The sequence below is a fragment of the Falco peregrinus genome, chromosome 12 (assembly GCF_023634155.1).
Source record: "Falco peregrinus isolate bFalPer1 chromosome 12, bFalPer1.pri, whole genome shotgun sequence".
Taxonomy (NCBI): domain Eukaryota; kingdom Metazoa; phylum Chordata; class Aves; order Falconiformes; family Falconidae; genus Falco; species Falco peregrinus.
In genome coordinates, this window is record NC_073732.1 from 29,961,884 (window position 1) to 29,984,693 (window position 22,810).

At 39.6% G+C, this 22,810-nt stretch overlaps 1 protein-coding gene across 2 annotated transcripts; it reads left to right on the plus strand.

Moving 5' to 3' along the window:
• Positions 1–2,194: 2,194 nt before the first annotated feature.
• On the plus strand, positions 2,195–22,396 carry CP (ceruloplasmin). Of its 2 annotated transcripts, XM_005233762.3 has the most exons (19): positions 2,195–2,410; positions 5,287–5,531; positions 6,744–6,956; positions 7,489–7,662; positions 8,257–8,511; positions 9,773–9,938; positions 10,902–11,041; positions 11,648–11,788; positions 11,914–12,125; positions 12,829–12,979; positions 14,801–15,013; positions 15,381–15,588; positions 16,802–16,941; positions 17,375–17,503; positions 18,355–18,461; positions 19,195–19,411; positions 20,032–20,171; positions 20,658–20,820; positions 21,873–22,396. In XM_005233762.3, the coding sequence occupies exons 1-19, from the start codon at positions 2,259–2,261 to the stop codon at positions 21,914–21,916; spliced, it is 3,210 nt and encodes a 1,069-aa protein (XP_005233819.2). In that variant the 5' UTR covers positions 2,195–2,258; the 3' UTR covers positions 21,917–22,396. The 2 variants fall into 2 exon arrangements, with proteins under 2 accessions (XP_005233819.2, XP_027637273.1); XM_027781472.2 differs by lacking the exon at positions 17,375–17,503.
• Positions 22,397–22,810: the final 414 nt, after the last annotated feature.

The window sequence follows — 22,810 nt, forward strand, 5'->3', positions numbered from 1 at the left end:
TCATTTAAGGTTTTGTTTTTGTAGGTTAATGCAAAGTAAACCATTTGACAATCAGTAAAAGTCTCATGTAACGTGAAAACAGACTTCTTCACTCGTGAATCCAGTATTTCTCTTACGAGCCGCTTGTATCCACTATTCAAGAGTAAAGAAAACTCCTGAGAAATTATGGGCCGACACTCCAGCAGGATCCACAGGACTACAATTCTTCAGGTCATAATTATAGTCGGATTTTTGCCAAATTTGTACTTAACTCTGTGGAATAAGAATGTACATTTATCCCTGGTACAAGGCATATCTCAGGCTCTGAATAAAACTGATTGTTGGATATGTACACGTATGCCTGAATATGGAGGAAAGGGTATATCATTGATTGGATTTCCATTACCTAGGAATAAATCTTAGGAAAGACTGTAGGAAAATACCTCTTGGAGTATTGAAAATGATGAAATTTTGAAATTAGAGATAAATAGTCCTAAGGTGCCAGAGTCATACTATATGTGTGTTCAGAGATGTAATCCACCTAAAGGAATGGGAATTGTGGATTGTAATCCCGTAATGTATGTAGGAACTCAGTCCTTTTGTAATAACACATTAGACATCGGTACTTCACTGTCTGTTAGCTCTACTGCTTGGCCAGTGCCCGAAGGGAAAGGATGGTACTGGCTGTGCAATGATACAGTTCGAAAGGTTTTACCTAAAAATTGGAAGGGAACCTGCACCTTGGGAGCAGTAGTGCCTAATATGACAGTACATGATTCGTTCTCGCAAGGATACTTAAGAAATCATATTAAAAGGATTAGACGGGAAAACACAAATCCTATAATAGGGAGGCCTACTGCATTCCATAGTTTTGCTCGATGGTTTGTCCCTTGGTTAGGAGTGAGTGAATTAGAAAAAAACCATAATAGAGAAATTAGAAAACAGAACAATTGATGCATTGAAAGCCCAACAAGAGGAAATATCTAGCCTCTCATAAGTGGTATTACAAAATAGAGTGACTTTGGATTTGCTGTTAGCTGATTGAGGGGGAGTGTGTACAGTTATAAATACTAGTTGTTGCGGATACGTGGACCAAAGTGGAAGAGTTTCCACTGACTTAGAGGAGATACTAAGGTATTACATGAAGTAAGTGAGGATGATGTGTCTTGGGATTTTGGAAATCTTTGGACAACTCTAACTTCCTGGTTACCTAATGTACGATGGTTAAAACAGGTGTTAGCTGCCATAGTTGTGTTGATTGTTTTAATAATACTTGTGTGTATTCTATTCAAATGCTTGTTCTATTGTACTTTTGAAAGATAAAATAGCAAAGGAATTTGCTTGTATCGAGAAAAGGGGGGAATGATGTGAATAAGCTGTAAATAATATGGTCAAGTTTGTATTCATAAACCAATATTCATTTTAATGCATAAATAAGCTTGTAATTGTATAGCGACAAAGGGGTTAAAATGTCTGAAAGATCATATAAACTGTTCTGGCAAGAAAGTTGCAAATCTCTGAAAGGGGAGCTGTCCTCCTTATCTGCAAAGCAAGCTGCCCTACCAAGGAGATAACGGGACAGCAGGATGGCCTTGAGTAAAATTAACAAGGAGTATTCTAAAATCCCTGGGAAAGATTTCTACAAGTCTGCCAACTCATCACTTTTGAGACCTAAGGTGAAAAGTACACCATGAGGAAGACCTACGGCCTTCCTCCCATAGACCACTGCCCACATTCTAAAGACCCCGGCCCACAATTTTTGGGAGAATCTGCGCAAGCGTGAAGGACTGATAAGCTAATTAGCATACGAAGCGAGGGTAGGCGGGTTCAGGTGATGAATATGTATAGGCGTTAATGGAATATTCATTGTTTCATTATATAAATATAAGATAATCTGCCCCTCTGGGTGTGTACGATTGGTGGAAGGATCCCCCGTACACCCGGCGCCGACAATAAAGAATACTTAATCACTAAGAAATTCTGAAGACGTTCTTTGAAACACCAGTAACAGTCTATATGGTAATTTGCGTGATAGTAGGTTGGCAGAAATGGGAAAACTTTGTGTGAAGATTATTTGAACTGACTAGGTTTACCAGAATCTCTTGTTTACTCCTGGCACAGGGAGACATTGTGCAACATTTCATTGTGTTCCCCAAAGCAAACAGGAGTGGGGAGGGGCGGGTGAGGAGCGTTGGAGGCAGGAGGGACAAGAACATATAAAGGGAAATAGCTGTCCTGTGGCTTTATTTCACGTTTTCCACAAGGTTCACGAATGCAAAATGAAGCTCTTCCTAAGTTGCTTCCTGGTTTCTTGCTGTTGCCAAGTCGGGGCAGAGAACAGGGAGTACTACATCGGTATTACAGAGACCAAGTGGAACTATGCACCTGGCAGCACCAATATTGTGTCTGGACAGCTTTTTGCAGAAGAAGAGTAAGTAAAACAGTTTGCACTGGTTGAGTTTGATTCTTATAACATTGTTCACTGTAGACACCAGGGCAGAACTGATAACACCTGGTGAAGGCAGTGGAATGAAATCATTTCGGTGTCAGTGGATTTTTCTGTCAGACATACAAGGGAATTTTGATTTTTTTCCTGGCTTGCTTGAGAATTCCATTCCAATGCTCTGCTAATTAAAAGCATTGAAGTGTGTAGGGGTTTTCTGAATTTCTTGTGATTAAATGTTTACTAAGTAGTGACTAGAAAAAGACCTTGAATGTTTAATGATGTTTAATTTTTAATTAAACTGAATGGCCTGAATGGCTAAGGTGCCAGTACTGAAGAGAAGACTTTGGCTGTTATGTTTCAAAATGCAGAAGTTTGACAAATTGAAAGCTTTCCTATTGGGCACAGGTTTCTTTTTTAGATCTTCATTGTTGGCAGCGGTCATTTTCCCTGGTGCAGCAGCACAGCCGGGTCCTTCCATCGACAGTGGAGGAGCTGGGTTGCTTGTTACAAGGCAATGAGGGTCCTGTACAGAATGAGAACAATAAGTAGGATAAGGATAAGCAGGGAGAGGAGGAAGAGAACACCCTAAAGATATGAATAAACAATAAAGAAAACTCAGATAGAAAAGGCATCGGAGATATACTTGAAGGAGAAAAAAGTATTCCTCCTTTGTGTTTTTTTCAGTACCTTTAAAATGAAATAGGACTATATTAAAATAAAAACAATTGTGTGAGAAACCAGATATTAGAAAAATCTTGAAAATACAGTTCTCATTTAGTCTGTACATGAGGGATTAGGAGATTTCCTGGGGTTTGGTTTGTTTACTGAGAGCCAACAATATCTCAGCCACAATCTGCCACTTCATCAACTTTCTTTTTTTTTTTAAAACTCATAAACTAAGTGACATGTAAGACACTGCCAGTGATCCAGCAGGCTAGTAATTCTGATAAACGGTGGAAGCAGGGCATGTTGTCTGAAAATTGCAGGGCAGTGTTGTAGTACAACAAGCCACCACCATTCACTGCACTTTCATGGCTTTTCTCTGCTCTGTGACAATCTGAAGCATGCTAAATGAATTCCAGTTTTTCAGTGGTTGTATGCCTGCAGTGGAGCTGGTGCCTTTTATTGTACTTTTCACTTTCAGCTTCTCCAGTTCTCCCCCTCCTCCTGAATCCTTCGACTATGAGTCTGCCCTTGCACAGAGACTGGTATTTGTAGAGGCAGGGAAGAGGAGGGAAGAGCGCAGTATACCCATGAGAAGGAATACTCTACAATGAAATGGTAACTGTTTAAACAATCCAGGAAGAGCCATAATGTATTTGTTTGATTTGATTTGGGGCTAAAAAGCTTCATGCACTCAGAGTTCCAGTAGCTGAGCCTTTGCAACTAAGTTTGTACTCTTCAAGTTTCGTGGAGCTCTGAACTGGCATTTTAATGACACTTCAGATCTGTGCTTGCCAAGGTACAAGCAATTCCCCCACATGCTCAAAAAGTGCTCAGCCTTGTGGGAAATACTTTACTGCATTTTTGGGCAGTATTAATCTGCATCACAATATGGCTTTCTGGGAATATGAAACCGAGTTGACTTGGTTTCTCATCATGTAAAAGACAAGAAATCAGGAGGCTGCTGAACTTCAGGTAGTGTTGCCCAGTCTCCCAGGATTGCTGCCTCCTGGAGTGGGCTTACTTTCAGTCCTTTCTTCCAGCTAGTCCTGAAACATGCAGGGAAGTGCAGGAGGATTTGTTGTTAGAAGAGTTTGGACTAACAGCATCAGCTAATAGTAGCACTACTGGTTTGAACAGCCAGCACGGGCAGTTTCTCTTTCCATTGTAGTTAGCAAATATAAGCACTTTTTCCACAAAGATAACTCTTCTTAGAGACTAAAACACTTAATGAAGGGTACCTGACCCTCAGCACAGGCAAAGGTTGGCTCCAAAGCCATTCTCAGCTGAGAGTTGTCAGAGACACATGGTGACCCCTTGCCAGTGGCTGGTGGTGCTTGGGCAGCATAGCGGTTCAGAGGTACTGATGCCACCATGGGTAGGCAATACCATCTGCATCAGTCTCATTTCATCCTCGCTAACCAAGCTCTCATTTTTAATATGAGTGTTTCATTAATTGAGAAGAGCCATGGTCCAGTAGCTAAGGCACTTAGTGACTGAGGAGGTCATTGCTAATTCCCTGTTCTTATGTAACTTGTTTGTATATTCTTGGGCTGAATCTGTAAAAATAAGACTTTGTTAGGGTAAATCCGTATTGGGCTCTGAGGCTGCAGTTCTTCTTCGTATGTGACTGATGAACAAGCTGAGGGCTTGGTCTCACTCATTTCAGCACTCTGCATGCTCACACTCCCCCCGTGCACGCACTGGACATTAACAGCACCTTGTAGTTTTGCTTATATCCAGACATCTTAAATGTATATTACAGCTGGAAAGCCTGCTTCTCATTGCAATGGAGAAGGGCTATGCAGCCAACAAAACAGCATGATGATGGAAATTCTTGTTTTTAACAGGCTGTGGGAAATTATACAACAATTTAAGCATACAAGTAACAAACTTTGGAGCAATAACTGTTATTTGCCTTGTCCACATGGTCTGAAATTTGGCTGAAATTATATCAAATACTCCTATCTTCAGTCTAGAAAATAGGTGGAAAAAAATTTAGGTTGGTGCACAATATTTGATCTCTATATGGATGCCTAACTTTTTACAGTAAGAGACGTATTTGCTCCTAAACACAGATACAGTTGTGCACAGTGCAATGAGGGGCTGGTCTTTATTTGAGATACTACCAATTAACATCATTCAAGTATAAAATGAGTATCTGCCACTACAGATGTGTTTGTGTATTTTCTTTGCAGGCAGGCTGGAGTCTTTCTCAAAAGAGGACCGCATAGGATAGGAAGCACTTACAAGAAGGCTGTCTACACGCAGTACACCAATCATTTATATGATGTGACAGTTGACAAGCCTTCCTGGCTGGGTTTTTTAGGCCCTATCATTAAGGGAGAAGTTGGAGATTCCATTATTATTCACTTGAAAAACTTTGCTTCCAGAAGCTACACGCTGCATCCACATGGTGTAAGATACACAAAGGAAAATGAAGGTAAGCTTGAGTCCATTCTGTGCCAGAATTTATCAAAAGTTAATATTTCCCCTGAGTGTGAGAAATGTTCTCTCATCAAACCGAAGACTGGTCAAATAAATAAAGATTTAAAGCAGCACACAATCAAGTTAAAATAGGAACTAAGAAGTTTGATAAGTTTTTCAAGAGCAAAATACAAAGCCAAAAGTGGAATTCATAAAGGCAGCAGTTTTAGATCAACATTTTACCTGAAATAAAGAGTACTTATGTATCGCCTGAAATAACAGTATAAAGGTGTGTAAGAGATGCGTGTGGCTATGGAGAATATTTAAAGGAAGAATCAATGCTGTTGTGAAGAAGATATTCTTAACAGTGATAAGTTATAGTTACAAATTTTGAACACTATTTTTTTATATATTTGTATAAGGTATGTAAGAATTCCTTAAAATGGAGAAACAGCTCCTCATCAATTATAAAGTAACGAGGTAAAAGTCTGACCCACTTTAAGAGGTATTGTAGGGATGCTATTGGGATTAGTGATGATTTGCCCTTGCAATAGCTGGTCTTGCCACACTCAGGTGATAGGGGATTTTCTGCACCAGACATCACCAGAATATGGCTCTTGAAAGTTTGATTAGTGGGCCTTAAAAGCAGTGTGTGGATTTTTGAGAATATGATGTCTTTAAAAATGTTTCATTAGAAGGATTTGTGAAATATCAGTCTCACCTGTAATATTCCATGAAGTTTTTCATGCAGCTAGTATGTGACTTGATACAGACCCATTCTGTGGGAACAGAACAGTGTGTTATGTAGTAGTACATGTGCTTTTCGAAACAAGGTTTAATTTTTTTTTAATGTTGCTCTCATTCCAGCTACACCTATATTCCTTGAGGACATACACAATATTTCAGAACAGTTTCCAAGATTAATATTGAACAGATGTTTTACAAATATTTGATTTTTTTATCTTTTTAGCAGAAGTACATAGTGCCCTCCTAACATATTAAGGACTGAATTTAATGTGCCATTAATTGAAGCACTCCAATGGACTTTGAAGGTAACTGAAGAGACTCATAAGGAGAAGAAAAAGATCTACTCACCTAATTATAAAGATTATTTTTCTTTAACATATATTCAGTCCATTTTACTGCAACCTTTAAAACATGATAGGTGCTATCCTGAGGCCAGATTGTGAACGTGTTGTGTTAATGGTGGCTGCCTGTTATTCTTTAGGTGCTTTTTATCCTGATAACACCAAAGATTTGCAAAAGAGAGATGACGCTGTGGAGCCTGGAGGCCAGTACACTTACACATGGCATGTGACAGAAGATCAAGGTCCAGCTAAGGGAGATGCAGACTGCATAACCAGGGTTTACCACTCCCACATAGATGCTCCAAGAGATGTTGCCTCAGGGCTTGTTGGGCCTTTGATAATTTGCAGGAAAGGTAAACCCATAAGTAAATAAGTGTGTACATAAATACATATGCAAGGTGATTGATAATGGTTATTGATAAATATCGGTAAAATAATTTACTGGAAGAGGAGAAGATTACAGTTAATTCTGAAATAGCAGCTTTTGGTCATCTCAATTAGCTGCCTTTCAGTGGTATGGGAAGTAGCCTGATTTTGTGTGTGGCAGCAAATATAATTTGCAGAATACTTTGTCCACAAATCCATGTGAGTGAGATGTGTTCATACTAGCAATGCAAAAGGATATGCAAATACTGATATGAGAAACAGATTTACTGTAATCTTAATCACACATAATATTTATTCTTAGTAAAGTTATTTTATAGTATCTATCAAAACTGATTTTTGTTTTTTAAATGTGTCTCTTAAGTTTATGTGTACACTCACACTCAAGAAATAGCAAAATACGAAGTAAACAGTGACCAGCCCTACCTATACTACACTTAAAACTGATAGGAAGATAATGACAGTTGCCAAAGACTTTGAATACACCACTTTCTTTTTCAGGTACAATGAATAATGGGAGTGATAAACAATTTGGTGCTGAATTTATCCTCATGTTTTCTGTAATGGATGAAAATCTCAGTTGGTATCTAGAGGATAACATCAGGACATACTGTTCTGAGCCTTCCAAAGTTGACAAAGATGATGAGGACTTCCAGGAGAGCAATAAAATGCACTGTGAGAGAACATATTAATGTCACATGTCATTGATATGGTGAAGTAATGTTTTTATGTGTTGTCATTTAAAGATGAACTGTAGATAATTTCTTTGCTTATTTTTAAGCGGGGCTTTTTCTTGAAGGATTAAGAAAGATCCTTTTAAATTTTTTAAAAAAATAAAATTAAAGGGAATGGCAAATATTGTGCAATCAAACCTTTAGAGCTGTGATATAAAAATCTTAAGGGCCAAGAACCTCTTTGCCAATATAACTTCCCAGGCACTCTAAACAGAGTTGTGTTACTTTGTTCTGTTTCTTAGTCATGAGCTCTGTACTATAATACCACAGTTTAGAAAAACAGTTTCTACTGGTAGTGTCAACAAAGAAGAGACCTTTGGCTCTGACATGGATTCCAGAATCATAGCAGGAACTGCTGGTCATGCAGGTGGTTGCACAGATAAGTGTGTGTCTGATACTGGCTCACTTTCAGAGCAGAGTTTTGTTTTGACCCTCTTTCTATTTTGAAGAATAGAGCAATCGTTGTATGACACCTGTTTTTGAAAAAAGATCTAAGGTCTGTGAAGGTAACTGTAATAAATAACATTTCTTTTAGCAATTAATGGGTACATGTATGGATACCTCCCAAACCTCACAATGTGTGTGGAAGACAAGGTAAAATGGCATCTTTTTGGCATGGGTAATGAAGCTGATATCCATTCAGCCTACTTTCATGGACAGACCTTAATAGAAAGGCATCATCGAGTTGACACCATCAACCTCTTCCCCGCCACATTTATTGATGCTGTCATGATACCGAGGAGTCCTGGGGAATGGCTGCTCAGCTGCCAAGTGAATGACCATATTGAAGGTACAGAATAAGTTCCAGTGATAAGAATATTTTTTTTAGCTTGCACTAAGAGTTTATTGAGTCACTTTAGCAGTACTCCTGACCTGGTTCTATGCCATATATTCTCCTCTAGGTGACAAAACGTTTGCAGTAATTAAAATGCAATGTAAATGTGAGTGTATTAGATGGGCTTGAGTATGTAGCCACAGAAATCAAGGAAATTCTTGTCTGTAATGGAAATTGTTATCAGTTGGCAGCAATTGGCACAGCTACACTTTTGCAAGCTTCAACTTTAGACAAAAAATAGCATGATGTTTGCCTCGTATTGAAGGTAATTAATCAAAATTTTCTGTTTGCCAGTGGAAAAGTTGGGGCTCATTCCGTGTTTGGGCAAGGGGCACAGGACAGGCAGGCTAACTGTCCTGCTGACAAAGACATGTTCTGGGAAGTGCATTGGCTAATAGGTGGAGATGATTGCATTTCTCTTCCCTGTGTCTTTCAGGATCAGGTGTTTGATAACCATATGAAATACTTAGAAGATAATTCCATACCTTTCCATGATCTATATCCCCATAAGTGAGTTAGAGAAATAATTTGTCACAAAGGTGGAAAGGAACACAGAATTCAAAATCATTCTCTAAGATTTGAAAATTCTGTTATAAAAAGGAGTATGTTTAACCCACAGATTCAACTACACAGAAGTTGTAAGTTTTGAAATAGCTATCACATCAAGCAGCATCCTGAGGTGGTTGAAGCATCCTGGCAGACTTAAATCCTGTAAATCGGCCTAATCCCTTGCTGTTAAAGGGCTCTATTATATTATTTGTATCTCCAGCAAGCAGTATTGGTAGCAGACCCTCCTCCTAGGGTGCAGGGACCCAGGAGTATCACAAGCAAACTGTTGGTTACATTTAGAAGGAAGATGGTCTGTCTGGTAGCACCTGGCCTTGACTGAAGTGCTAACTGACACTATTGCTTCCACTCGACCCTAACCTTCCTTCTCTGCAACTGCTGTGTCCGTTGCACCTCTACAAGCAGAATGCACTTTACCCCACCTGTCTGCCTACTGTAAATACCATGGTTGTGTTTCTGCATCCTAGCTCAGCTGGTGTGCATTCTTTTTTATCATTCATCTTCCTTTTCATTTCTGATTTGCATATCCATCAATGGTATGGGAGTTCTCCAGGGAAGAGGAGAGCTCTGTTGGAAGCGGGGAAAGAGAAAACGAAGTGCAGATCCTTCTCCCTGTTTTTCTCTACCTCCTCATTATTTTTTTTTTCAGGTGGTATGCAGGCCCTTTTTGAGGTGAAAGATTGTAGGAAATCCACAAAAGATCACAATGAAAGTACGAGGATAAGACAGTATTTCATTGCTGCTGAAGAAATCATCTGGAATTATGGCCCATCTGCAGTGAACCATTTTACAGGCCAAGAGTTAATCACTGACAGGTAAATACTCCTAATTAAAGAAGTTTTACTTTCCAAGCAGAATTGATATAAACGTGCCAAATAAGGTAAGCCATATGGTAAAACTGACTTGTAAACAGAATTTCTCGTTGTCCTCACCTCTGCTTAAAGATTATCACTAGGATAAATATCAGACCAAATTAGGTCTATTGTTTTCCTTGTAATCTTGCTATAAATTTTGCTGTAATGTTAGTAATTTCACTGAGATGAAGATGAATTGTAATGTCAGATGTCGGCAGTGACCTCTGATGATTCAAGACGGTTGGTTATTCTGAGTTAGAGAACAAAGCTAGGAATTCATGACCATCTCCTTAGCTGATGAAAATCACATTAACAGCATCTCAGCTAGCAAACAACTTGCATGAGGTAGCTTTGCCCTTTGCTCTGCATTTACAATTTAAGACCTGGATCAATTCACTGAATACAGAGATTTCTCAGCTTTTTCATGTGTGAGTTAAAGAATACTTAACCTGCTCCACAAGGGATGAGGCATAGTTCACTGTTTGAACAGCGCTTGTAAAACACTGAAAGGTCATTTTTGAAGAGTACAAGTGTAGACTAAATCTACTTACTTTCTATTTAGATGTTACACTTGGTGTTTATATCTACTGCTGAATTATTTGTAACTTTTAAGAAAAGAAGAGTAAATTTCAGGTTACGAAATGTTGACTAGAAATCCTTGTTGATGAGTCTCTGAGCATGCTGGCTTTATAAGGGCAACGCAGCACAGCATCTTGTTCTTTAAGAGACATTAGTGAAGGATAATGAGACAGCCTTATATGAGGCTGCACAAAGTGTGGGGCCAGAACACTGAAAGTAGACCCAAAAGACAATCTCAGCACGTCATTAGCACCTCAGAAAATAGGGCTGTGGTCCTGACTGCCTTTGTAAAGTTTAGCATTGTCGCTTGACCTGTTTACATCTATTGTGATATCTTTTACACAGCGAATCTCGCATTTTTTTTGAACAAAGTGAGACAAGAATTGGTGGCTCTTATAAAAAAGCTGTTTACAAAGAATACACTGATGGTTCTTTCACTGAACATAAAAAAAGTCTCACAGAGGAAGCACATCTTGGACTCTTAGGTAAGATATCTAAAATTGTTTCATGTCAGAGATTTATGAGAGTAAACTATCACTTCCCCTGGCTGGCCAGCAGTGCCCCTCCACCTCCAAGGGGAGGGGTTGTCAGCTCTCCCTGCCTCCTGCAGATGCTGGTGCTGTGGCTTCCTCCAAGAGATGCCCCAGGAAGTAAGAAAGCTCTTGAAGGCAGTGCTGTAGTGGTCCCCAGCTATCCTATGGGAATATGCCATGGTCTCCAAAGGTTAGGCTCTGAATTACAAGGACAGGCTAGGCAGGTCTGGCCCTATTTATGACCTGACTGCCTCTGATGTGGCTCTGAACTGAGTTTGAGGTTCATGCTCATGTCTGTAGGTCCCTTTCCAAAGGGAAGAACACTCCTGCATGTCACTGGGCCTCAATGAGGAATTGGGAATGGAGTGGTCCAGTTGCTGCTGGGCTGCACTGTGATTCAGGCCATGTACCAGGGACCTGGTCCATGGCCCCATAGGCCCAAGGACAGTTCCCCACGCAACAGGAAAAGCAGCCAGCCACTGATAGCTATAAGCTTGTGGTGATATGTACATCACTTGATAGGACCGTCTTGTAATTAGACTGTGGCCTCTTTTCTAGGACCTGTTATCAAGGCTGAAGTGGGTGAGAGCATCAGGGTGACATTCCGAAACAATGCCAGCCGCCCGTTTAGCATTCAGCCCCATGGTGTGAGTTACCGCAAGAGCGACGAGGGTGCATTGTACGGTGCTGCCTCCAGAGGTGCGCCCATGGACAGGGAACCTACAAGCGCTGGAGAAGAAGCTGTCTTATATGTTGATGTTTTAAAGGTGGTAAAATGAACAATGTTCATTAGACATAATTCCTAATGTTGATTCCTATAACAGGTACTGGATCTCCAGCCTCTCATGTGAGTCCTGGTGCTACATTTGTGTATGAGTGGAATGTGCCAGAAGATGTTGGCCCCACAGACCAAGATCCAGACTGTTTAACCTGGCTTTATTACTCAGCTGTGGATGCAGTCAGAGACACCAGTTCTGGCCTTGTGGGTCCTCTTCTGGTGTGCAGGAAAGGAGCTTTGCTTCCTTCTGGGAAACAGGTCAGTCAAAAAATCCAAATGGAAGCATTTACATCATTAGTACTTAGGGATGTGGTTCAGCGGTGGACTTGGCAGTGCTGGGTTAATGGTTGGACCTGATGATCTTAAAGGTCTTTTCCAACCTAAACGAGTCTATGATTTTATGATTGTAGCTGAATCTGCTTTCTCCTCCTGAACTGTGTCCTCAGGGCCTGCCATGTTAACAACCATTGAGCACTACCTCCTTTCCACATGACAGCCTCACCTCTGTGCTGAGGGGAATAAATAAAATGAAGAAAGTGGGTTTGGTTTTTGTTTTAGTTTTGTGTGTGTGTGTGTGGTTTTTGTTTTTTTTTAAAGGCAAAATCGGTCTGGCTCCAGATAGACAAACACTGTACTGTGAAACCACCATTGCAGTGAGTGACCACTGGCATTCAGGTCTCAGCTAGGATGAGAATGACTAGAAAAAATGTAGAGACTTTAAAGACCAAAACACACATTCATTTCCAGAGGTGGCTCCTGCTGGTAGAAAGAGTATTACCAGCAGATATCTAGTCACCAGATACAGCAATTAGAGAGCTTTGCCATTGTCAGAATGAAGTATGAATGTATGCATCTAGCCTACTTTATGGATTATACTAATAAATTATTATGCACACAGAATATTTCCTGACATTTTCTGTTCACTTGTATGTGTTTTCCTCTCTGCTGTTCTTCTCAACAGAAAAATGTGAACCTGGAGTTTTTTCTACTTGCCACAGTATTTGATGAGAATCTGAGCTGGTACTTGGATGACAATATTTTGATGTTTACACTAAATCCCAATAAAATTGACAAAGACGATGAGGACTTCCAAGAGTCTAACAAAATGCACTGTAAGAAAATTATTAGTTAGCCAAATATTAATTTCTGCAATAAGGATTCTACTTTTGTGATCTCATGTTGGAGACTGGGAGACTGTATAGTGTCAGAGACATTTCATTCCTTTCCATTGGAAACAAAACCATGTTTGAATGCAATTCAATTTCAGCTAAATGTGGTAGTTAAAAATATAATGCCAGTTGTTCAGTGTCTTGCATGACAGTTGAGCATTTAGCACTGTAATGCACCAATGTGCCACTCTGAGCAGACAGAAGGAGGAATTAGGCCTGTAGCCTATGTGCAACCCCTGTGAGTGCAACCAGGCACCAAGAGAAAAATCAGCCTCTGCCCTACAGATGATGTAGCTGAAAGGAAGGTTTTCACAGAATTGCTGACTGGCTGAGGTTGGAAGGGAGCTCTGGAGGTCATCATCTCCAGCCCCCTGCTCACCCAGGGCCACGTCCAGATGGCTTCTGAATGCCTCCAAGGAGGGAGACTCCATCCCCTCCCCGGGCAGCCCGTGCCGGGGCTCAGGCACCCGCACAGTGATGATGACAAAGTGTTCCCTGATGTTCGCAGGGAACCTCGTGTGTGTCAGTTTGTGCCCGTCGCCTCTGGTCCTGGCACTGGGCGCTGCTGGGAAGAGCCTGGCCCCGTCTTCGGTGCACCCTCCCTGCAGGTGGTTATATACAGGGATGAGATCCCCCCAAGCCTTTTCTTCCCCAGGCTGAACAGTCCCAGCTCTCTCAGCCTTTCCTTGCAGGAGCGAAGCCGCCTTGTCCCTTTGTCATCATCCTTGTGGCCCTTTGTTGGACTCTTTCCAGTATGCCCCCGTCTCTCTTGCGCTGGGGAGTGCAGCACTGGACACAGTCCTCCAGGTGTGTCCTCATGAGTGCTGGGCAGGGGGGAAGGATCCCTCCCTCGGCCTGCTGGCAATGCTTTGCTTAATGCAGCCCAGCGCACCAGGATGCCATCCTCCTTCTTTGCGGCAAGGGCATTTTGGCTCATGTTCAACTTGGTGTGCCCCAGAACCTATAGGTCCTGCTGCAATCTGACCTTCATCATCTGACCTGCTGGCAACACTCCTCCTCATGCAGCCCAAGATACCATTATCCTTTGCAGCAAGGGCATATTGTTGGCTCATTTTGTGTCTGCAACTGAGTCTGGATTCTTTGACCAGCACTGTGGCCCCATTAGGATGAAAATCTTTACTGCTTTAGTAGGGCAGATCTGAGTTTCATACTGATCTTATTTTGGTACTGTAGAAAAAGTGAAAGAACACTTTTAGTTTTGGAACCTAATCCTGCAAACAAGTCCTAATGTTTAAAGATATTTGCTTGTACTCTTTCTTAAATTTTGCCCTCAGGGGTGTTTCTACTATTTACAGAGCCTTGATACTGAGCATTCAGTGAGGCCCAGGCTTTGAAAGTTTTGCACAGGAGCAGCTAGAAAGGAGTAGTAACTCAAACTAAAAAACACCTCAGATTGTCTGCACTGTGTGGCTGGAGGGTCTTGCAGGGCATACAGCATGATGCTTTATGCATCCTGCATACTTGGTGGGTATAAAGCAGTGGAAGTTCCAGTTGGTCAAGTCAGCTACCTGTGCTTCAGACATAGAAAAGAACAGTTAGAAATTGTTTCCAAACACTGGGTTTTAAAAGTTGTTTTGTTTGAATTGACTCTCTAGTTTCACTGATGTGATAAAGCATTTTCTTACTGATATTTCTGTCAGTCTAAGGCATCACGTTACATCTAAAGTGGGTATTATTTAATTTGTATTGCAGAATTAAGTCATGCTAATCAAGGTGGGTTTTGCTTCCTCAAATCTTCTGCAGCCATTAATGGTTATATGTACGGAAATCAACCTGGTCTTGAGATGTGTAAAGGAAGTGTGGTTTCCTGGCATTTGATGGGCTTGGGGTCAGAAGTCGATGTCCATGGGATATACTTTTCAGAAAACACATTTATAACTAAAGGAACAAGAAGGGATACAGCAAATCTGTTTCCACATACATTTCTTACAGCTATTATGAAGCCTGATTCTGAAGGTAAATGTCTTGCTTAAAAATCCTATTACTAGCTTAGAAACTTTACCTATGAACATTTTATGCTTAGAGACAAGCTTCAAATAGCTGATATTTTAATCCTTTGGGTGCTAACACTGTACAGCTGTGTTTGGAGACAGCAAACTTGCATTCATAGGATATAAGCTCTTAATGCTAAAGCCTGTATTTTTATACCTTCTGCGTTTGCTGAATTTGATTACTGCAGGTAGCCATAGGACACAATGATCTTACATGAGCAATAGGCTGTGTCTCAGTCTCTAAACAGTAAATCAACATAGGCAATGCAATCTGCAGATCTGCTAATGACAGGTTTTTGTCCTCAAGTCTTTGTTTCTTGTATGGCCTCTAGGAGTTTTTGAAGTGTCCTGTCTGACAACAGATCACTACACAGGGGGCATGAAACAGAACTACAAAGTGAAACAATGCCATTGGTGGAATGTGGACCTATCTATGTATTTGCATGAAAAGACTTACTATATTGCTGCAGTGGAGGTTGAGTGGGACTACGCTCCTAACAGGACATGGGAATTTGAGAGGCATCAATACCATGAGGAAAGGTACTTTGGAATATACAGAAGGGAAAAAATGCGAAAAAGCAAAAGAGCAACTCACTTCTCTGAACTTTTTCTTCTTTATCCAGGCCTTTCTAGACACGCTTTCTTTGCATATGTATTTTTGGTCTCACTTGAATCTGTGGTTGTTCTCCAGTACTGTTGCCCTGTAACTGTGAGCCAGACAGCATGATGTTCATGAAATGGTCCAGTGTAAATCATCTTGGGGGGATGCTGCATATTTTCTTGAATCCTGGATAGTACATATGCATTTACCGATCTTGGTACAGTCCTTGACGTGAAACGCTTAAAATGTTCATTAAGTTGTAGATATGATGACTACTTTGTCCTGGTATTTGATTACTTATGGTAGGTAACATGTGTTTATCTTGTGTTTATCTGTACTCCAAATAAGGTTTTTACTCCTCTCAGTTTCATTAGCTTACATGAGATAAGCCCATGACTGAATCCATTCACTATGAAGCTTGTCACCTTCTTGTTTTATTCCCAGTATTTCAATCTCAATGAGAGGGAACTGATTGGATCAAATAATTCATGCCAATTAGCAGAAGAGGCTAAACAATGATGAATTTCTATGTGTTCCACCTGTACAATTTCATTTGAGGTTAAAGTAGTAGATTGTAACTGCCTGTATTTTTTTATTGATTTAATTGTGTTTTCTTCTTTTTCTTCAGCTTGATAGCACATTTCCTTGCCCTGCACACCACAGTGGACTCTGTCATAGTTACAAGCACAATTAATGCTGCTATCAGACATTTTTTTCCCCCACTGTCTCCAGCCCCTGTGATCTCAGGAGAGAATGGGTCCCTCACATTTTTCAGCAAGGCACTTAAGCTTTACAAGTTCTAGGCTTCATTTCAGATCTGCAGAAGTCACTGAAGGCTCTGTTTTTTGCTGTGCAAGTTGCTGAATGACCTTTTGCAATTTGAAATGTCTGCCAGGCTGAGCACTCAGCATTCTCTCAAATTCTATATAGACTTGTCTATTTATAGTGGGTTTTTAACCTTCCAGGTTAAGAGAAGCCTCCCAGCTTCACCAGAATGTTTTCATGTTGAAGATAGCTGTGGTCCATGAGATTACTGTTTCACTGAGCTGGATTTTTGTTTGATGGTTAATTGACATACCTGCAGAAGATGTTTTAAGTTATGCAAAGAAATGTACAACATATTCTTATGTGTATTTTCTTTATTTTTTGCAGCCCTGGCAATCCGTTTTTAAATAAAGACGGCAAATTCATTGGCTCAAAATACAGAAAAGTTGTTTATCGTGAGTACACTGATCAGACATTCAGTACTCCCAAAAACAGAGCAGAAGAGCAGCAGCACCTGGAAATTCAAGGTATAGTAATCAGTTTGAAACTGGGAAAAATGCAGTGAAACAAAACAAGAAGATACTAATTGAATAATACTGAGTAAAGTCCTACCCACACCAAGTGCCTAAACCTATGTAGAATTGCTACTTTTAATAGGGTGCTATTCTTGCAAGATGATGTTCCTTGCTTTACAAGAAAAAAACCCTTCTGTTTTGCTGCCTGATCAAGGTTAGTATTTTTAAAGTCAGCATAAAACTGGGCAGCAACATCCAAACTGACTTCAAATATACAGTAGGTGCTGAGAGCTTTTGAGACTTAGGCCTCTGCTTAGAGTAGCTGGCATATCATAGTGAATATAAGCCAGTATTGTTGTGTATTTGAACACAACAAATTCTCTCCTCTCTCTCTCTGCTCTGATCTTTAGTAAAACCAAGTAAATCTTTCTTTTCAATCCAACAGGGCCACTGCTTATGTCAAATATTGGAGATAAAATTTTAATAGTTTTTAAGAACTTGGCATCAAGACCTTTTTCTATACATGCCCATGGAGTAAAAACAGACAGTTCTGTGGTTGCTGTAACTAACCCAGGTATCAAAGCATCCTTGTTTATTTCTAGCGGGTAACCTCAAGCCTTCTAGTAAGGTTTATCAAGCTTTTGGTTTTGGATAGCACAGAAGACTATGGTTTTGTTTGTTCAATTGTTTTTACCCCAGGTTCTTAAGTGTTTGATGCTAATTATGACAAGTATTTCTACTATTAAAATGGCCCTGCTAACTGTTGCTACGTATTCTAGCCCTTGAGAGATCAGTAATTATTTTATGCAGTGTGGATGCACCTTTCATGAAAGCAAACAGGTTTGGCTACATAGGGAGAGGATAGCTTATGCTAGCTACTATTTCAGAAGCTCCTTTGTGATCTTTAAAAAAGATACAATTGTTTTTATTAAGTCTGTTAAACTGGCAGTGCAGCCACACAAAAATATCATTGGCAAGAAATGATGGAAGGAGAGGAAACGGCCTCAAGTTGTGCCAGGTGGGTGGGGGTGGGGTGGGGTGTGTTAGATTGGCTATCAGGAAAAATTTCTTCACCAAAAGGGCTGTCAAGGATTGGAACAGGTGGCCCAGGGACGACATGGTGGAGTCACCGTCCCTGCAGGTATTTAACAGACATGTAGACATGGCACTTAGGGATATGGTTTAGCAGTGGGCTTGGCAGTGCTGGTTTAACAGCTGCACTCAATGATCTTAAAGGTCTTTTCCAGCCCAAATGATTCCATGATTCTAAGAGTTGGGGATCTGCAGAAGGGAAATAACTCTAAGTTAGCCAGTGCAGTAACTGGGAAGATGAAATTTAAGACAAATGCAATCTCTTTCAAGATGACCTTTTATAGGTCAGCACACAGAAAACTTCTAAAATCCATCGATACATATTTAATTCAGGTGAAACAAAAATGTATGTCTGGAAGATCCCAGAGAGATCTAGTTCTGAGAGAGGAGACCCACATTGTATTGCATGGGCATACCATTCAACGGTGGACATTATTAAGGTAAACTATTAATAGAAATCTAAAGGGTTTTGTTTGTGACTTCAACACAGATATACCTCCAGCAGAAGGGAGGTGAGTTAGAAACTCTGCTTTCTCTGTCAAGCTATTCCCCCCATCACCGTACCTTTGAATTTAAATGTCTCTTGAATAATGCAAGAAAGTCAGGGCAGAATTTGAGAGTCACAGCCCTTCATGTTCTTGCTCTCCGGTTCTTCTGCTCTTGGCATAGGTAACTCAGATTTCATTCTTAAAGATAAACACTTCATAGCTTGCTGAATATCTAATAAGTCATGTTGGAAATCTAACATGTAACTGTGGAATGTAAGTCTGCCATTTTTGTACAAGCATCCATTAACTTGACATGACTAATAATTTTTAATGGAAATTCATGTATTCTTTCCTTCATGACTCAGCAAACACATATAAAAAGTGTCAAGAAGTACATTTGAATAGAAACCAAGCTCGAAATACTAAAACCTAAACTTTATTCTATTTTACTTTCTTGCTTATTTCTAGCAAGAGATAAAAAAGAGCAGTTACTCTTCATAGTCCATTGAATTTGATCCATCGGTAGAATGTAACAATGAAGAAGTAACCTTGTTTGTCTGACACTGGCTGCCTTTATTCCCAGATAGTGCAGCTGTAAAAATAATAGAGCATTTGTGTCTGGCATTAAAAGTGCTTCTGCTTAGTCACATCTTGTAATTATATGACTTTTCATTTGTAATTTCAGGACACTTACAGTGGATTAATAGGCACACTTGTTGTGTGTCATAGACATTATTTGCCATCATTTCATACTGAAAAGAAAGTGCAATTTGCTCTTCTTTTTATGGTTTTTGATGAAAATGAGTCATGGTACTTGGATGAAAACATTAAAAGGTATTCTGCCAACCCACACCTTATTGACAAAGAGGATGAGGAGTTCCTTGAAAGTAATAAAATGCATGGTATGTTTTCTAATTTAGTTAATGCAACTCTGGAAACTATAAAATTCTGTATTTGAAAGTACTGCATATAGATTTGACTTCAAGGTGGAAGACCTGAAAAATTTCACTTAAACTATTTGAAAATGCTGTTAATGCCACTGAATGTCCTTTTTTTTTAAAAAAAACCAAAAAACAAACCTGTGAAAAAATAATCCCACACTGACATTTTGAGGAAAGAGAATTTTTTTGATGAAAGAAAAATTAAATTGGAGCTTTTGATTTGATGTCAGCAAACAACTGTTCTGGATAAGTTGGAAAGGTGATATGCATCCTGAAAGCATGTCCTGGTAAAGCTTACCCTTTACAAAAAGCTGCAGGAAATGCAGATCTTTAAGAACCACAGTATTAGCCATGGTGTACAGCACTTTTTCTTTAACTACAATTTACCTTCTATTTAAATATGGACTGTAATCAGTGCCATTTATAATATGCTGACCGATTGTTTTGGTTTTATATACCATTCAAAGCTGTTACGTTTGCCTGGCATTGGCTTTCAGATCTTGTATTCTATTAAAGTTTAGAGAATAACAATACACAAAATCTTACTTGTTTTCTCTGTCATGCTCTTTCCCTCTTTTTAGCCATTAATGGAAAGGTGTTTGGAAATTTACATGGTCTGACTATGCATGTTGGAGAGAAAGTAAGCTGGTATTTGATGGGAATGGGCAACGAAATAGACATTCACACAGCACACTTCCATGGCCACAGCTTTGACTATAAGGTAACAGGTCCTTTCCACTCATTTCTTGCTCTGTTAAGAATGAGAGGTAGATCAAATACCAAGGACTGCAATCTCTGGTGAAAAGTTGGGTGTTACAATATTGAGCCAGACTTGTAATTTGACCATAAAATTTTTATGCTCCAAACCTGTGTTTGATCAATGTACAAGAGACAGAGAATATCTGCCAGTAGCATTTGCTGATGGGTAACCTCACGAGCTGTTTCAACAAGGTAGCTGTTATTTTCATGGCTGTGGTAAGACAACAGCTGTGATCTTCCTTCATTTCCACTGAGTTGGTAGTTTATTAATCTCTGAAGCATGAAATGGATGTTGAAAGTGATGCTTCTGTAGAAATGACATATAGTAGATGTCTTTTCACTTAACTCTGATTAAAGAGTTTGGTGGGAATAGGCATAAAAGGTAGCTTAAATTACTGCCATCTGAAAATGCCACACTGTTTAACTGTTGTTTCTTTTTGTCCTGAAGCAAACAGAGGTTTACCGGGCAGATGTCTTTGATCTGTTCCCTGGGACATTTCAGACTGTGGAAATGACCCCACAGAACCCTGGAACCTGGCTATTACACTGTCATGTTACTGACCACATTCATGCAGGCATGGAAGCAACTTACACTGTGCTCCCAAAGGAAGGTAGGAGCTTATCTATCTCAATAATGTTCACTGTGTTTAGAGATGCAGAATGGGGCTCACTGACAGGCCAGGATACTGGGAGCCAGTTCAGGCATCCAGCAGTATTCTGTGGCTTAATATTGATGTCTGGAGGCCAGAACGCTGCAAACCACCTGATCATACTTGCCTCAGCACTCCTGCTCAGAAAACAGGAATAGCTAAAAGACTGGATGTTAACTGACTATTGCTTCAGCTTCACAGCAATGAAATCAAATGTGCAGATTTTTTATTTAAAAATAATTCTTAATGAGACAGAGTATTTCTGTACCCAGGAAGTGCCAGTAGTGTCAGACTCCCTCTCAATCTTCATTTAAAACAAAAAGAACAGTTGGTAAATAAATCTGAAGCCATCATCCCTAATAGTTAAAAGTACTGAAAAACTAAGAGTATTTTCTTTCTAAAGGAGTATGTTTTAGCTTTACAGACACTATTACCTTGCTTTAGCAATATTGACTGTGAAAAACATGAATAATTTTGGAAGTTCTTGTTTCTACAAATTTAATATGATATTAAAAGCAAGACTCCTCTGTACTCAAGAGACAGAGCATAACAGATACACATCATAACTGACAGAACAGCAGGAATATTTCAAAACGTGTAGGTATATGCATATATAGATAGACAACTATGTAATGTACATGTGTATCTATACTAAAAACATAGGCTGGAATGTTAAACAGTCTAATTCTATTTTATAAACCATTCTGATGTACAGAATACATTGTGCCAAACTTGTGCAGATAATAAAATGGTTGACTTAAAGAGTACACAGAAAGAGATGTAGAAACAGACTTTAACTTGTAGAAGCACTATGTTGGACTTTTCATAACCAGCCATCTAAAGTGCATTAAAAATATACCCTGCGGTGCATTTTAAAGTTGGTTTTAAGCCTAACTCACAGTATCTAGAAAGTATTGCCACTGCTCTCATTTTGGAGTCTGTTGTCCCTATGTATAGACTATTCTTTTGATGAAGCGCATGGCATGTAACCAAAGCTATTTTTCCTCTTACAGACAAAGTCTTTGTTCCCAAGATTATTCAATCAGTTCAAGTGTAAAGATATGGCAGGCACACTAGAATGATGAAAGCATTTTACATCACTGACTCTCCAAGGTCTACCTTCAGTGAAGCGTTTCTTGAGAAATACTATTTCCTGGACAATTCATCTCCACGTGTGTTTTGGAAGACTTCGTTTTGTGGCCAGAAGTGCCATAGACTAAGACAGCTGAATGGATATAACAGCTCATGAGTATCTTTTCCTGTAAATAAAAATAGTATCTTCCAAGCTAAACACATTCTAGGTCATGCCTTAATGCATGTTATTTAACTGCTGAGGAACATGGTGGAAGAGCCAAATGAAATGTACATTCCTTTTTTTTTCTTTTCTCTTTAAGTTTGTAAATAACCCTGTGTAACAGCAAAATTTATTTTAGGTATCTGTCAGATATGTTAGTAGTTACTGCTTGGAAAATAGGGATTTGGTTATTATTTAACCATAGGTTCACACTTAAAATACATATACTATCACATACTTGAACAGCTAACAAAGTTCTATTATTTCTGTTGAATTATTTTATAATTTTTATCCAGTAACACCTTCAACATAATGGATTTAAAAGATGCAGTGGCTGAGGGATCATGGTTGCACAAGATGTTTTTGGTTGTCTGTTACGAAAATAATTAGAAGACAAAGTTAGGCTGAAATAAGCCTGATGAAATTCAGACAGTGAAGGGCAAAATTTGGTGACTACTATATAGGGAGTGAATCTTAAACAACTCATGCAGTGGAATCATTTTGCTGTTAGTTATGCAGCGCAGACCTAGGCAAACTAAGCATTTCTTGACAGATGGAAGCACCAGTATTAGTGCATGACTGATCCTGGTCAAAAATGAAAGCAGTAAGAAGAGCAAGTATCGTCATGCCATGCAGTTGTGTTATAACAGCCCAGCT

Bases quoted from the DNA above. Each gene is read 5' to 3' on its own strand.
- CP (XM_005233762.3), top strand. From the start codon at position 2,259: ATGAAGCTCTTCCTAAGTTGCTTCCTGGTTTCTTGCTGTTGCCAAGTC. The intron at 8,512-9,772 runs GTACAGAATAAG...TTTTTTTTTCAG, and splicing joins AGTGAATGACCATATTGAAG to GTGGTATGCAGGCCCTTTTT. The intron at 15,014-15,380 runs GTAAATGTCTTG...TATGGCCTCTAG, and splicing joins TATGAAGCCTGATTCTGAAG to GAGTTTTTGAAGTGTCCTGT.